Here is a 14,741-nt window from a genome sequence, read left to right as displayed (position 1 = left end):
CTGCAGCGAGTAACTTTTTTCCACAGTGACTTAATCTACCAATTATTTTTTGTTTAATCAATGACTCATTTACTCAACAAAATGTCAAAAACAATAAAGTCTAATTGAAAGTTAGCAGAGTGAAAGTGATGTCTTTAAATTGCTTCCTTCGTCTGACCAGTAGCCAAAAAAAATCTTAATTTTATAATGATGTGAATAGAGAACAGTGTTGTGATAATATTAAATGTGCGTGGTCTGATCTGCTCACCCTTCACTATCCAGGACGTCCTTGATGCTGGCCTTGGTGATGATGGCGTCGTCACATTTGAACCACTGGTCCTTGTGCTGCCGGATGAAGGTGGTGTAGTGGCCGCTCTCTAGCGTCCCCTGGTGGTTCACCACTGCGAACAGACTATACCTGATGAGGCGAGGGAGAGAAACAAGCTCAACCCAGGGTGCATGTATACTGCAAGTGCAAAGGCAGTCAAATCTTCACTTTGCTTCATCCAAACGATAATTGTTTGGGACAAAGAAAAGGAGAACATCTGTTTTTCAAAGCCACTCCTAAGAATCTGAATTTTATGCTGAAAAAGTGAAATAACCGCTTGCAGTACTTTGTTAAAATCAGTTCCCAGGGCATTTTTACTTTTCCACATTAATGTCTCAAACATAAAAGACAGCGGCTGGAGGTGTGTGCCTTACTTGTTGTCGTTGTTGAAGGGGTCGACTGTCTGCTGGTACTGCCCGTTCATCCTGCTCTCTTTACTGAAACACAGCAGAGGCAACAAGGTCAGTCACGACAGGCCCTGAATCCTTACCTTGCTTTTAACGTCTTTTGTCGTCCTCTTCAAAAACAAACTGTGTAACGCCGATGAGGAATGAAAGGCCAAAACATTCACTGTGATGATAAAACATTGAAACTGTCCATACTGACCTGGAAGCCATGAAGGGCGTCATGTCCAGCTCTAACGGGAAGGAGACGTAGGTTGTGATCTTCCGCCGCAGCTTGGCCGAGTGTTCAAACCTCTGAACAGAGAGACACAGGGCGTGTTGAAGGGGAATCTAGAGAGCTCTTCAATAACACTTGTGAGCAGTGTGATAGGTCAAAAGATGTTTGTCTATGTCGATAAAATTCCCATAAAGCACGGATGACCATGCTGCATCGCTGGAAGGCTACTCTCCAATTTACATGTTGCCACATAATCTGATGTACTGAAAATATATTCTTCACTCCTGTAATTTCACTTGTGCGGTTGTCTAATCCTCTGCTCCTCCCACTGTGTCACTGCTCATGTATCTTCGTGTATGTCGTCTTTGTTTACTGTTTATTTGTATTGCACCAAATGCCTGGCTGTTAGCATATTTCCCCCTGAAACCAGTTTTTATGAGATAATATTCATCTGACCTACAGCTTTTTCTCTGAGACAGAGAGAAAAAAAAACACAAGCGATACGAGCCAAGCACTGGGACAAGACAGTCTTGCGACTGAGCTTGACTAATGAATGGGAAAAAAACAGATAATCTGAAGCAGAAATGCAAGATTAATGATGTATAAAGAGTTTCTGCCCCAGAATATTATTCTTGTCAGAGTGGGGAATCACCTGAAACAGCATTTTTATACCATGAGTCTCTACTGAAATATAAAATGATGAAATTATTTGGGGGTTAACAGTTTCTTTAAGGCCGGGTGATCCATCACAGCTGTTCAATGGAAGGAGAAACTCTTGTGTATTCATTTTTCACAACTGTGGCTCAGAGTTCATAAGACTCTACGTAAAATGTAAAATTCTGACTGAGCCATGACCAAAATTTTGAAACTCCATGACTGATGTGAATCTGCATGTTTTTTTTTTTGTTTTTAAATAATCATAGTAATGAAGTTTACTTTGACCTTGACTGATATGTTAAATGCACTTCAGATTCAGACACTTGTGGCCAGCTGTCCTAAAGCATGTGTTTTGTTGGCATCCTGTTCAAGAGATTAGCATTTGATTTACAATAATTTATTTTATGTTCTGAGAAATTTCCAAATTTATTGATTGTGTTGAGCGGATGAGGTACTAACCTTTCCGGATTCGTTACGAATAAAATTATATCATCTGCATAAAGGGATATTTCATGGACTCTATCACAAATTTGGTGTCTCTTGATGCCAAAGGTTCAATCACCAATACAAAAAGTAAACGAGGCAAGGACAACCATGTTGGGTGCCGATTCAGAAGTGATAAGAGAGTAAGAAAGAGAAACAAATATTGCGTTTAGTGAATAACTAGTTACTGATGTATACTTTTTTAATTGAGGGTGAAAAAATCCACGATATTCCATGGTTTGTCCCAAGATTTTCTCCATCTGGAATAGACTCCAGAACCTATGGGAAACTCCGTTAATCAGAGTGTGCGAGCATGTTTGCATTAGCTAAAGACAACGTTTTAGTTCAATTTGCTGTTGTAATGAAGTATTCCAGATGTAAGGGTCAAAAATTGCAATAAAACAAATGTGACTGTTGGTTATGATCAAAACTGGCAAGACACACTGGCAAAATCAGCCCCAACTTTCTGCCTGTTTTTCAAATATGTAAAATTCACATGCACGCACACACACACACACACACACACACACACACACACGCTTACTTTGAGGTGAAAGCAGGCCACGATGGGCAGCTTCTTCATGGTCAGCTGTTTGGTCGACTCCTGGTAACTATGGCAACCGCTACACTTGATCTTGGCGCTGCTGCCGAGGTGCTCCGGTCTGGTGAATCTGGACAGGACGGGAATGGATTTAGTCAGTGTGTGTGTGTGTGTGTGTGTGTCTTTTTGTCGATGATGCTGCTACCTGAGGGCTCTGAATTTTCAGAGATGAGTAAGTGCTTTTGGGGGAACATTGGAGTGCATGTCTGTGTGTGAGTTTGTTTGTTTATGTGTGTGCGCATTTACACCCCACTGTGTGAGGCCTCTGGACTTGTGTCTCTGTATTATATGCGTATATATATTCATGTATATGCATGTTTATGTTGAAAAAAACAATACAGTGAATACAAAACATTTTGTGGCCAGTATGGCCAAAAAAGATTTAACAAACAGGTTTATTGCTGTATCTGACATAAATACCTAACAAGATTAACAAGACCATATATGCAATATATAAAAAGGATATGAGAAACATGTACGTCGCTTTTTGTAAAAGCATCTGCAAAATGTGAATAGGTTAAGCATGTATATAAGCATGTATAACTTCCATGTAACTTAAGCATGTATAACTTACAACATAATTGTATTGACAATTTTACGACCTAATAATTAGAGTTAAGTACTAGAATGTATACTTTACTACTTATTGAGGCTGGTCTTAGTTTACTTGTGATTGCTGAAGTGACTACAGGCTTGAAGCTGATGTTACAGACCAAATTCGTCGACTGGATTACCTGCGCAAGCAGTCGGTGAGCGTCGTGGCTCCGGTGGTGTGACTCTCCCCGTTGAGCGCCGAGCCGTCGCCTCCGGGGCTGAGGGGCCAGAAGGGGGTGGAGGAGCCCGGCAGGTCCAGGCTGATGTCCCAGAACGGGTCGATGGTGGTCGACACACCGCTGGGAGGAAGACAGAGAGATGTGAGGGTGCGTTCGTACAAGAAGACAGGTGCAGACATCCATCACAGATCTAAGGAGGAACCTTGCTTTATAAAGGGAAAGGGAGACTGAGTAGGAGGGCCACAAAAAATAAAAGTCCAGCATCAATTGTGTCTTGGCACTGAGGCACAGACCTTTGCGCTCTTCACTGCATCATCTGAAAAGAAAGTTCTGGTGGGATTTGATTCAAGGCCGGTAATGCAATGTGGTTCCACCCACGAGAGACTTTCACCATCAAAGTGCCACTATCCTTGTTATTTTTGTGGATGAAATGTGTCCTGATTTAAGTTGAATCCCCAGCTGCACCTCATGGAAAAAAAACATATCTGCTTGCAGCATCAAATGGTACTCTCTCAGGTGTTACTGTTGTAACAAGAGTGTTTGGCTGCTACGTGGACCTACTGCCTCACTGTCACACCAGACTCCACAGTAAATAATGTCTTGGCGGGTATGGTGGCTTTTACTCAATGATTACCAATGCATGTGTGCAGTCAGATAAGCTTTCTTTAGTGATTTAAACATGTAATAACAAAAATATGAGAGACTCCGGGTTGGCTTTGCAAGGTACAGGTCAGAGTGTTTCTTAAGATCTTTGAGACGTTTTAACATTAAAGAACTGATTTTTGGACAAACCATCTCCTTCTTATTCAAATAAACACTGCAGGTAAGTATTCAGGCAAGTCCTATATTACTGGTCCAGTGCAGAGGTCCAGGACTTTTTTCCACAGAAGTCCAAGAAGGTCAGTATAAAGTGAGGAGGGTTATTTTCAGTGTAAAGGAAGGATTAGCTCCAGGAGGTTGATTGGTTTGTAACAGCAGAAACATTGATCTGATGCACTAATTTAAAAAAAAATAATAATAAATGGACAGATAAATGAAAAGACCTTGTGAATTCAACATTAGGACTCTGTAATGACTTTAAAAGCCTAATATGAAATTGAATTTAAGACACTTGGATGACTTTGTTAAGGACTCGCAGACACCCCGACAGCAGGGATGGAGAGTCTGTCCGTTTTGATTCGCCGGTTCCTTGAAGCTGAAACGAGTCGATGGACTCATTCTCCTCACAAGGTTTAGGATGCTGTGGGCTTTGTAGAAGAGACAGAGCTGAGATGTTTTTAAACCTGCTGTCCATTTCCTTTGGTCCGAAGTGGAGGATGAGTTGCCTCCGTGTTGCATTCGCACACATTACTTCGGGTTACATTTCACATGGCAAAATTTCAAGCGATGCATAATTTATCGAACAAAAGCCTCAAGGGAAAAGTCATTGCCTTCAAAAACCTGCTCCGGGAAAATACTTTCTTCCGGGGTAAACAAACACGGAGCATCAGCGTCAGAATCAGCTGCATTTGTGGATCATCGCTTGTGCTGTCAGACTCTCTTTGGGGATTGTGCCTGTTGTGGCCCCAAAGTATAACAAAGGATTATCCCACTGTTTATGCTAGGAGAGCTGGAATGAATAATTGATACCTTTACACTTATTTTCTCAGCTTTACAGAGTTGAAACAGGGCGATTCTGCCAACATTCCTGCAAATTACAATGAGCGAAACTGTTCTGTTTTCCTACTAAACATGTTTCAGTGATATTAGACTCTCATTTTAAACCTGAGCAAACTCCTCTTGTAATTGGGTTGGATCGTTTTAAAGCCCGACTGATACTGGATTTTGCATCTCATGTTTGTCTTTTTTCCCCAGATTTTTTCTTTTGCACAAAATAAAAGGCACACAACATGGAAAAAAAAGCGAGAAAATCATAACATGATATCACAACACTATACAGCCAATCTACAGAAATTTGAGTCTTCTACATGAATTTATGAATGTATTATACACACTGTTAAAGGTTTTCTTGCAATTTTATTTGACATTTGGGAGTATAAGACTTTCTAGAAGGATACACTGATATTTAAAATAAAAACAACTGTGGCAAGGAGTCCTCAAATTTGATAATTAAATAGATATATACTGGAGGCTTCATATTTTACTGCTTATATTAATGATAACACTGTTTCAAATGGTCTAAGGTGTTTTTACTGCATTCTTTTTTGCGTACTGGTCAACACTGATACCCATACATCTAGGGTGACCCAATATTTGCAGACGTATTACTGTGAGGAAACACCCTTTCAGCACGGTGTCGGCCCAGTCAATTTGGGTCAGACCTGTGTGATTAATGTGCTCCCATTTGACCAAAATTAACCCTCCGCCCTAAAACTGCAGGTAGGTATGACAAGACAAATTATGAACATTAATGTTGCCCTCCTGGGTGTCACTAATCTTTCAACTTTCAGTGTTCTGCAGACAAAACAACCTTGGAAAAACACCTGACACCAAGGTATTGATTGTGTCTTGGCGCTGTTGCACTCAATCCCACTGACTGCTTGCAAAATTGATGAACTAGGAAGTGAAGCTTTTAGTTACTGCTACACTGCCGCACTTACTGCAAGTCACTCTGGGTAAGGAGTGTCTGCTAAACGCCTCGAGTCTTAAGTGAAAAATGTGTCTCAAAGCATCAAGGGCCAGTACTCGCTCTGACCAGCAGGAGGAGCTAGAGTTCAACTTTAGAGTCCCTGCGCTATGAAAGGAAGTCCCTGTTGCTGCAGTGTAGTGGACTGGTATGTCAATATACGCAGATGGGTGCATGTGTGTGTGCACGTGTGTGTGTGTGTGTTTCAGCATGTGAACGTGTGTGTCCTTGTGTGTGGGAGTGCGTGCAGCGTGCATGTGCGTATATACGCAGTCTGCATCAGTCCTGCTCCCAGTGTGGGGCTGCATGATGCGCAGCAGAGGACAGGCAGGATGGAGGGGAGGGGGGGTCACCTCGGGACAGAGAGTCAGGAGGCTCCGAGCCAGGACGGTGAGACAGGAAATAAATAAATAAATAAATAAAGCCGATGACAAATATCAGGTGATTCCGCCGCATATCAGCCGCCTCTTTAGCAGTCAGGCAGGCCGGTGCGTCTCAGGAGGGCAGCAGCATGATGGAGGCAAAAACAATCACAAGTGCAGCACAATCTCTTTGAGCCTTTTTTTTTTTTTTTTTTTTTGTTTAACTGAAAAAGCACAAGACGTTTCAGTGCCGACTGCATCAAGTCAAGCCAGACGGACAGAGAGGCAGCCAGCATCGAAAACAGCTACACTTAAAAAAAACCAAACGCTGAAATAGATTGTGTTGCTCCAGTGATCATTTCCTCTCCATACAGAGAGTAGAAAACACATCAGTGTTTGGTAAACTGAGGGATTTCTGAGTTGGGGTTTAGGCAAAAAGAGACAAATTGCGTCTCACTACGAAGCACAAGAGCAGAAAGCACGTTGCTTTGCTTAGAAACAGCAATGACACATTTCTCCAATATGGCCTGCGTTGTTGTTGCTTCGGTCTGTTGGTTCCTGAGAGTCCTGCCCTGTTAGCTTTGAGTTTGCCAGTGAAGGTTTTCAATCATCCAGGTCAAGTCAAAGGCAACTGGACTTTCCTTTCTGTGTAATCTTGATGTTTCGCTGCTCATCTGAGAAGCTTCCACTGTTTTAAAGAAGTACGGCTATTTGGATTGGTCAGATTGCTCAAAATGTTATGTTGAAGTGACGCTAATGAACATAGATTTTCAGATTCCAGTTAAACCGAGTTCAACCTGAAGCGCCGCTCGTAGCTCCACGGCAAAATGCTTGTGAGACTGATCGTACTGCCTCCAAACCGCAGCAACACTGGAAATGACCAAACTAAATACTTCTTGTACTGCCGGTCGGTGTGATGCCAGCCTAAGACACGTCAAAGCATTCAGTGGCAGGTGGTGTTATGATTTACACCGATTCCATCCCTCATTAGCAGCACAGACAGCTCCTTCTTGAATTTTATGATGCAAAAGTAAATTAGCGAGTTACAGAATGAACACGGGTATCTGTAAGTTAAATTTAAGACTTTTTAAGAGCTTTATAAATTTTAAGGCCAGTGCCAACCCAAAAATTTGACATCCATTTGAGTATTTCTCGCCATTATGTAATGTAATTATATGGAAAAAGCAACACTTTAAGACCTCAAATGCAGCATTTAACATATTTAAGACCTTGCGAGTCCAATTTAAAACCCGTACAAATTTTTTTTTTAAAAAAGGACCTGCAGACATCATGCTGCAATACAACGCTTTAGTGTCTTTAAACCAGCAAGTTAGCAGAACATTCCCTCTAACTTCCAGCAGCTGAAAACAGAACAAAACCTTTTTTTTTTTTCAAACTAATCCTCTGGGGGACGGAAGCAGAGTGCAGCTTAAGTTCAGTAATCATGCAGTAAAAAGTGGGACTCTTACATATGTTAGTAAACCAATGATGAATTTTGCAGACACACACACACACACACACATGCACACTTACTGGCAGACTTGACAGGTGACGTCGGACTGCAGGCCTCCTGTGAAGATTTGGTCGATGATACAGTTGCAGTGGTTGGGGTTGTTGGCTTTCTTCCCGTTGTCATCTGTATGGATGAGCACACACACACACACACACACACACACACACACACACACAAAAACAAAGACTGTGACGTAAACCTCACCCCAAATTCTCCCTGCAAACTGAGCTGCAGTGTAGAAAGAGAGAGAGATCTAACAGAGTCCGTGCTGCTCTTGCTGTCTCTCCATCTTTGCTTCAGCGAGCTCTCTCTCGCTCTCTCCTCTCTTCATCCTCTCTTTCTCTCTCACCTTGTCAGGTCAAAGTCTTCTCGCTCGCTCACTCTTCCTGTCCTCTACAGCTCTCTCTCTCTCTGTGATGAAATGGTCATTTCCGATAGTATTGCGCAGTGTGTGTGACTTTGTCAACTGAGACGGAGAAAATTCCACAACTTGTCCGAAGAATTTATTAAATTCCCCGACTTTGAGACTTTTGGGCTTCTAGAAATTCCATGACATGCGGAAGCCCTGAATGTTTATGTGCTATCGTGCATCATCAGCCTGTATACATGTGCATATGCCCATGACTCGGTGTGTGCGTGTGTGTGTGTGTGTGTGTGTCTGACCCTTGCAGTGTCTGTGCAGGACGTCCAGCGCTGCGATGAGGAACTCGTGGGCGTCCTGCTGCTCGTAGCCGGCCAGGTGACGGGCGTGAGTCCAGACCAGGTGCAGCAGGCGGAACGGGATGTGGGGCGAGCGGTGGCCGGAGTAGAACTGCAGGTTTAGGAACAGTAAGGTTATTTACAGTGAGGTTATGAGGAAGAACACGTCCTCCTTCACTGTGGTAAGCTCTCACAGGTCAGAAAACACCTTCTATAAATTCCCAGACTTTCACCTGCCTCTGGAATTGTCTCGTTATATTTCTGTAAAAACAGTGGCGTGTAAAGGGTGGCGTAAATCTTTAGGCGAATCCAGATCTATCACGTCTCCAGTCCAATTCAAAAATGAATGGACACTTAAATGTCTTTAAAGTCTGTCCAGCACAAATACTGAGTGTTGTAGCTTATGCTTATCGTGTTCCAGTTCATGTAGATGAACTGAGGAGCCTTTTGATCAGTTTTGAAGCTGTGTGAAAAGCAAACACAGGGCATTGTTATTCTGGCATTAGCCCTGTTCATCACTGACATCTACAGGCGAGTTCATGACCCGAGTAACATGAAGCTGCTGATGCTGAGGGCTGTTTTTCAACGCAGTAAAACACTGCAGCATTGGAGTGGAGACTAGATATTTTTTGTTATCGTAATTTTTCTCAAGCCGGGACCAGATTAACCCCCTGAACCCCAAACCCGCTGGCGGGATAGAAAGACATGTATTTTTTTAAAAATTGCCAAAATTCAACCGTTTATCATAGCTGGAAGCTTTAAAAACCTATTTTTTTGTCGGAATTTAAATTTTCCGACGGTCCCTGAATGCAACATGTCCGACTTCCGTTTAGCGGTAGAAAAAAGGACGAAACTAAGCCTCAAAAAGTGATTTTTCATTCTAATCATTTTATTATACATGCTTCATTCAACAATTTGCCAAAAAAATAGTCGTTTACTCAATCCAGATCATTCAAAAAAGAGAAAATTCTGCGGTTTTCAGCAGATCTGAGACATCTTGATTGATTCAGGTGAGCCCAACAGTCACGTGTCAAAAATTCACTGAATTTCAGTGTGTAGGCAGCAGTAGTAACATGGAAGGGCGCAAGGCAGTAAAAACGCCTAAGTTTATACAGGTTGGAAAAATGTTAATATTTCAGGAAATAAATCATGTGAAGCCCTACTTTTTTTTTTCCTGGATCAGTGACACTTGTGGGCACCTGAAAAAATGTTCTGTACATTTATTCCAATGTTTCTCGATTTTTGTAAAATAAATTATCAAAAAAAAAAAAATCAGTTTGCCTTTTTTATTTTTTAATTATTTATGGCACTATAACTCTTTCATACTGTGTGAAAGACATTTTTGAATGGCTTCAGGTGATAGCCACAGCTGTGCTGTTTCCATAGAGGTGCAGCAGAAAAACAAGCCCACAGTGAGCCGAAATGTGAGGGGAGCAGAAAACACCCAAAAACTGCTTGGGGTTCAGAGGGTTAAGAAGACATGTTGTCTCTCTTATAATGTCTGTCTATCTCCGTCTATGTCACGCCATCTGATGAAAAGTCAGACAGTCAGAAACACGGCGTGGGAGTTGTTCCACTGATGTGACATGCTGGACTTTATGTTGGACCGCTGAGGGCCGTGCAGACCACGAATCTCACTTCTTGGAACGCGACAAACTGCACGCTTCAAAGCCATCTGTTCCAAAACCACCAGTTTCGGATTCATCCATCACGCTAGCAATTTGTCAGCCACAGCAAAACTGTGTGAAATCAGACTGAATTTGTGTATTCTGACATTACTGTTTTCCCCTCCAACTCCTGAATCCATCCTCCTCTTCTCCTCCCGCCTTCGTTCTCCTTAATTCAACTCAAAATGCTTTATTGGCATGCCAAGGGAACACTTGTGTTTGCCAAAGCAACGCGCGCAGAATGATGAATCCAACATCTAGTGATCAAACAAGAGAGCTGACAAAGTGACTACACGCCAGGATGCTGAACACTTATCGTTCTCTCTCTCTCCTCCTCCCTCTCTGCTCTTCCTCTACCTCTCCGTCCTTCCAGCCTTCCCTGTTGTTTGCACTTGAGCTTATTTGCATGAACGTTTCACACGAGGCCAGAGTCACCGCTCTTTTCCTCCTCCTCCTCCTTCTCCTTCCCTCCTTCTGCTGTCCTGAACGAGTGATGAGAAAGAAAGACAGGCGAGGTACCTCCTGGAAGAGCTGCGACATTTCACACACCAGGCAGGAGTTGCTCTGCATCTCGCACTTGTGCCGGTCGGACAGGAAGAAGTCGCGCAGCAGCGGGGTGTGTGTCAGCGCCTGGACGATGCAGTTCATGAAGCACGTGTTGCCCAGGTTTATCAGACCACGGAGACCTGGGAGAGAGGAGGAGAGGGGGAGAGAGGGGGGAGAGAGAGGGAGAGGACAAGAGGAGGGAGGGAGAAATGGAGTGATGAGGAGAGACAGGAAGATAGAGATGGAGAAATAGAGAAAAGGGGAGAAAGAGAAGGCACATAAGAGATGGAGAAGGAGAGGAGGAAGAGGGATACAGAAGGAAGAAGGAAAGAGAGAAAGAGAGAGAGAAAGAGAGTGAGAGAGAGAAAGAGAGTGAGGTCATTTTTCTTTGCTGTCAAAGCTGCTGCAGTGGACCTACCCAGCTGCAGCACTGTGAAAGGCAGACAACCAGCGCACACTTGTGTGTATGTGTGTCTGTATGTGTGTGTGTGTGTGTGTGTGTGTGTGTGTGTGTGTGTAAAGAGGCTGCATTCACACTGTGCAGCTGAAAGTGTTAAAATGTTTGCCCCTCCTGTGACTTGGTTCTAACCAGAAGGGGACACATTTCTTCGCCGTGCGACTCGTATCTGAGCGCTCATATCAGAATTTGTCGGCGTAAGTAAAATCGCACATCGTTCACCTGAGACGGCGGACAAACTCTGGTGACCTTGGTGGCTTGGCCGAGCCGGCGTGAGCAAGGAGGACAGCCAAAAGTGTCCAGAGAGCTGAACAGCGAACACTACGGCTGCAGCTACACTACAGCTGTCCTTCCTGCGGCTTCTGAAACTGGAGTTTAGTCGTCAGATCTCGCCGGGCCGGTTCTGATTTGCATCCTCGCACTTCACAGTGAAATGTGACCTCAGATCGCTGGTTGGATTTCATTATCCCACACAATATGTAAAAACAAATGGAAACAGACGTGTTCATAATGACCTTTGATACTCTTGAGCGACTACATTTTAACTTGACTAAAAATATGAAGTAGTCGAGGCAGGGCTCGTGAAAGCTGCGCGCCGACGAGACGGCAGCAGTGGAGGCGAGTGTTTAATGGACCGCTGCGCTCCTGCGTGCATCGACTGTTTCAGCGGGAAGGAGGATACGTGTGGGTCCGTGAAGGCAGCCAGCGCTATTACCACAGTATCATACACAACTTCATGGATTCAGGCTGGATTCACCGTTTTCGAATGTGTACATTTGTGAGTTTCCATCGCCTTGCCTGGACCATCAGCATAATCAGCGCCCATTTCCATAAGTGGTCCCTACACCTGCCTTCAGCTGCACACATTATAGATAGATAGATAGATAGAAAGATAGATAGATAGATAGATATACTGTATTGATCCCAACCGGGGAAATTCTGGTGTTCCAGCAGCAACAGTAGAAACATATAATAAATTTAACCCTATAAAGCCAGAACTATGAAAGAATTGGCAGAAAATTCCAATTTTTTGAAATTGAACCCTTTATTTAGTCCTATAACAAAATATATATATAAAAAATTTAAAAATATGTTATTACACGACCAAATATGATATGTACTTGAAGTGCCAATGGTATGGTCCAGGGTGAACAGGGGAAGTGTTCAAAGGTCTACAACAGTATTTTGGTCAAGTATTGATTAAACTGAAAACGAAAAACAGAATTGAAAATGTGTATCATATATGATACGAATGGCTTTATAGGGTTAAATAAAATAGAATAAAAGCTAAATATATACAATAAAGACTATAAAGGCTAAAACTAAAAATACACAATAAGAACTAACGTAAGAAAAGAGATATGAGATGTGAATTACCACGCCTTCCATATTTTTTGGCCCTGGAATGCAACACGTCACGGGCTGATTTCTTGCTGTTTTACAGGTGAATGCGTTTTGAGATGTCTGATGATATGCAGACTGCAATCCCTACATACACGAGAGCTTAGCCACCTCCTCCAGTGGTTTAGCAGATTGGATATTAAGGCATCTTAACTGAACTTTGTGCACATTCAGACGTCGTCACTTAATGCAGCCTTGGACTGGGTATCGGAAATCAGATATAAGATATAAATGACATGGTCTAATCCTCGCCTATTAGGGCCCTAAATCCGGATATTCAGTTAACCCTTTGTTAGGCTGCTATTATACTGTAAATTTGCACATTGCCCACATCTATGCACATTGTATGTATCGATGCACACTGTTTTTTTTTTTTTTGGGGGGGGGGGGGGGGGGGGGGGTTGCACATTGTTTTTTGCACATTGGGTACTTAGATCTTTAGATCTCGAGTGTCATCTTTTATTCTTTATTTTTTATATTCTTTATTTTTTATTATTCTTTATTTTTTATTTTCTTTATTTTTATTATTCTTGATTTTTTATTATTCTTTATTTTTTATTTACTTAATCTTGTACTCTGTGGATACTGCTGAAAACTGTGAATTTCCTTCGAGATGAATAAAGTATCTATCTATCTATCTATTCAGAAATAATTTTAGAAGTTGGATAATTTGCTTATGCTTCATTGTGAGCGTCTTACATTGTCGGCGAAACTAGCAGCGGTGCAGCGCCTCGATCTTTAGGGAAAACTGTGCGACAAATCCGAAACGCTCCTAAAACCCGTCGTGGTGTTGGGGGACACACTTCAGCTCGGTCAAAATTTTAAGGGAACAAACTGCAACCTAAACCGTGTTGGAGACAAAGGGAGCGGTGTCGGTGGAGAGACGGACGTGACATCTTCTGTTATCGCTCCTCTGCGTCTTCCTGCCACGGCTGTCAGTTCGTGTTGCGATCAGATATCAGGCGGTCGTGTCCTGCAACAGATATGAGTCATCCAAAAATCACACGTGAGCAACATTTGGACTTGAGCACGGAGTTCCTGTGATGTGAATGTGTTGTGTTCACTCGGTGTGTGTGTGTGTGTGTGTGTCCTCTCTCTCCCTGGTTTCCTCCCAGGAGACAGTGACAGCTCAGGGATGTTAATGGTGGCAGAGCAGATCCCCGAGGGCTGCTGCGAGGTGTTAAACGTCAGCCGAACCCGGAGCTCGCACGCTCTGCCAGTTTTCTCTCCCTCGCTCTCCGCTGCTCTCTGAGATGAGGTAACGGCGACGCAGTTTGTTTGTTTGTTTGTTTGTTTGTTTGATGGTTGTTATTTTTGTCTCTGACCCGCGCGGATCAGTAAAATGGCGGTGGAGATGCACTTCAACTGGAGCGGATCGATCAGAGTGCTTGACCGAAACATGAGTGAGGATGAGCGAAGGAACAAAGTCTTAAGAACATTTTTAGACTGTGTGTGCTGCAATACGGCCGACTCAACAGGATGTGTTCCTAATAATAGTCTGCATTACATTCACCTGTGCAGATGATGGTATATACTGCACAGACATGGGAAAGAGGCGAGTCAGTGCACCTACTAGCTGCTTCCATCATTGGCTAGAACAAACACACATCCATTCTGAAGCTGTTTGTTCAGTAGCGAGACGGTGTTTGTGTTTCTGTCTATTACTCAAAACTTATTTGCTGCTCCTCCAGACGTATCGGCTACACGGGTTGGGGAAGCGAGTTGCAGGATTCCTGAAGTTGTATTGCACAACCACAACCGCTTATCAACCTTCGCAGCCGCAGACGTAGAGATCTTTCGAAGAGAACGTCGTCGACGTGACGAATGGGAGAGTGAAGGTTTTCCTAAAGGCAGAAAGAGAAGGACTTTTCTAAAATAAATGTACAGCCTCAAAAAAATACTAAAAAAAAAATTCTTTCAAACATCACCTCTGAAGGTGCGCGCAAACCTGAAGCTATTTCTTTTTATCTAGACACGTCCATCGCTTCACTTTGGTCGCGCAGGTCCGCGTTGGTTAAAAAAACGCTT

At 43.0% G+C, this 14,741-nt stretch overlaps 1 protein-coding gene across 1 annotated transcript in view; it reads right to left on the bottom strand.

Moving 5' to 3' along the window:
* The window catches only part of usp22 (ubiquitin specific peptidase 22), a 39,581-nt gene that overhangs the window by 3,067 nt on the left and 21,773 nt on the right, over positions 1-14,741 (bottom strand). Inside the window, exons 5-12 of the mRNA XM_030077546.1 lie at positions 10,829-10,995; positions 8,607-8,754; positions 7,964-8,066; positions 3,404-3,562; positions 2,613-2,739; positions 914-1,005; positions 682-744; positions 248-397 (exon numbers count right to left, since the gene is read on the bottom strand). Coding sequence (XP_029933406.1) covers positions 248-397; positions 682-744; positions 914-1,005; positions 2,613-2,739; positions 3,404-3,562; positions 7,964-8,066; positions 8,607-8,754; positions 10,829-10,995 — 1,009 coding nt within the window. The remainder of the gene's footprint in view (positions 1-247; positions 398-681; positions 745-913; positions 1,006-2,612; positions 2,740-3,403; positions 3,563-7,963; positions 8,067-8,606; positions 8,755-10,828; positions 10,996-14,741) is intronic.

Source organism: Myripristis murdjan, chromosome 19 (assembly GCF_902150065.1).
Source record: "Myripristis murdjan chromosome 19, fMyrMur1.1, whole genome shotgun sequence".
Classification (NCBI taxonomy): Eukaryota; Metazoa; Chordata; class Actinopteri; order Holocentriformes; family Holocentridae; genus Myripristis; species Myripristis murdjan.
The sequence above is the reverse complement of the archived record's forward strand: the minus strand, read 5'-3'. Positions and strand labels throughout refer to the sequence as shown.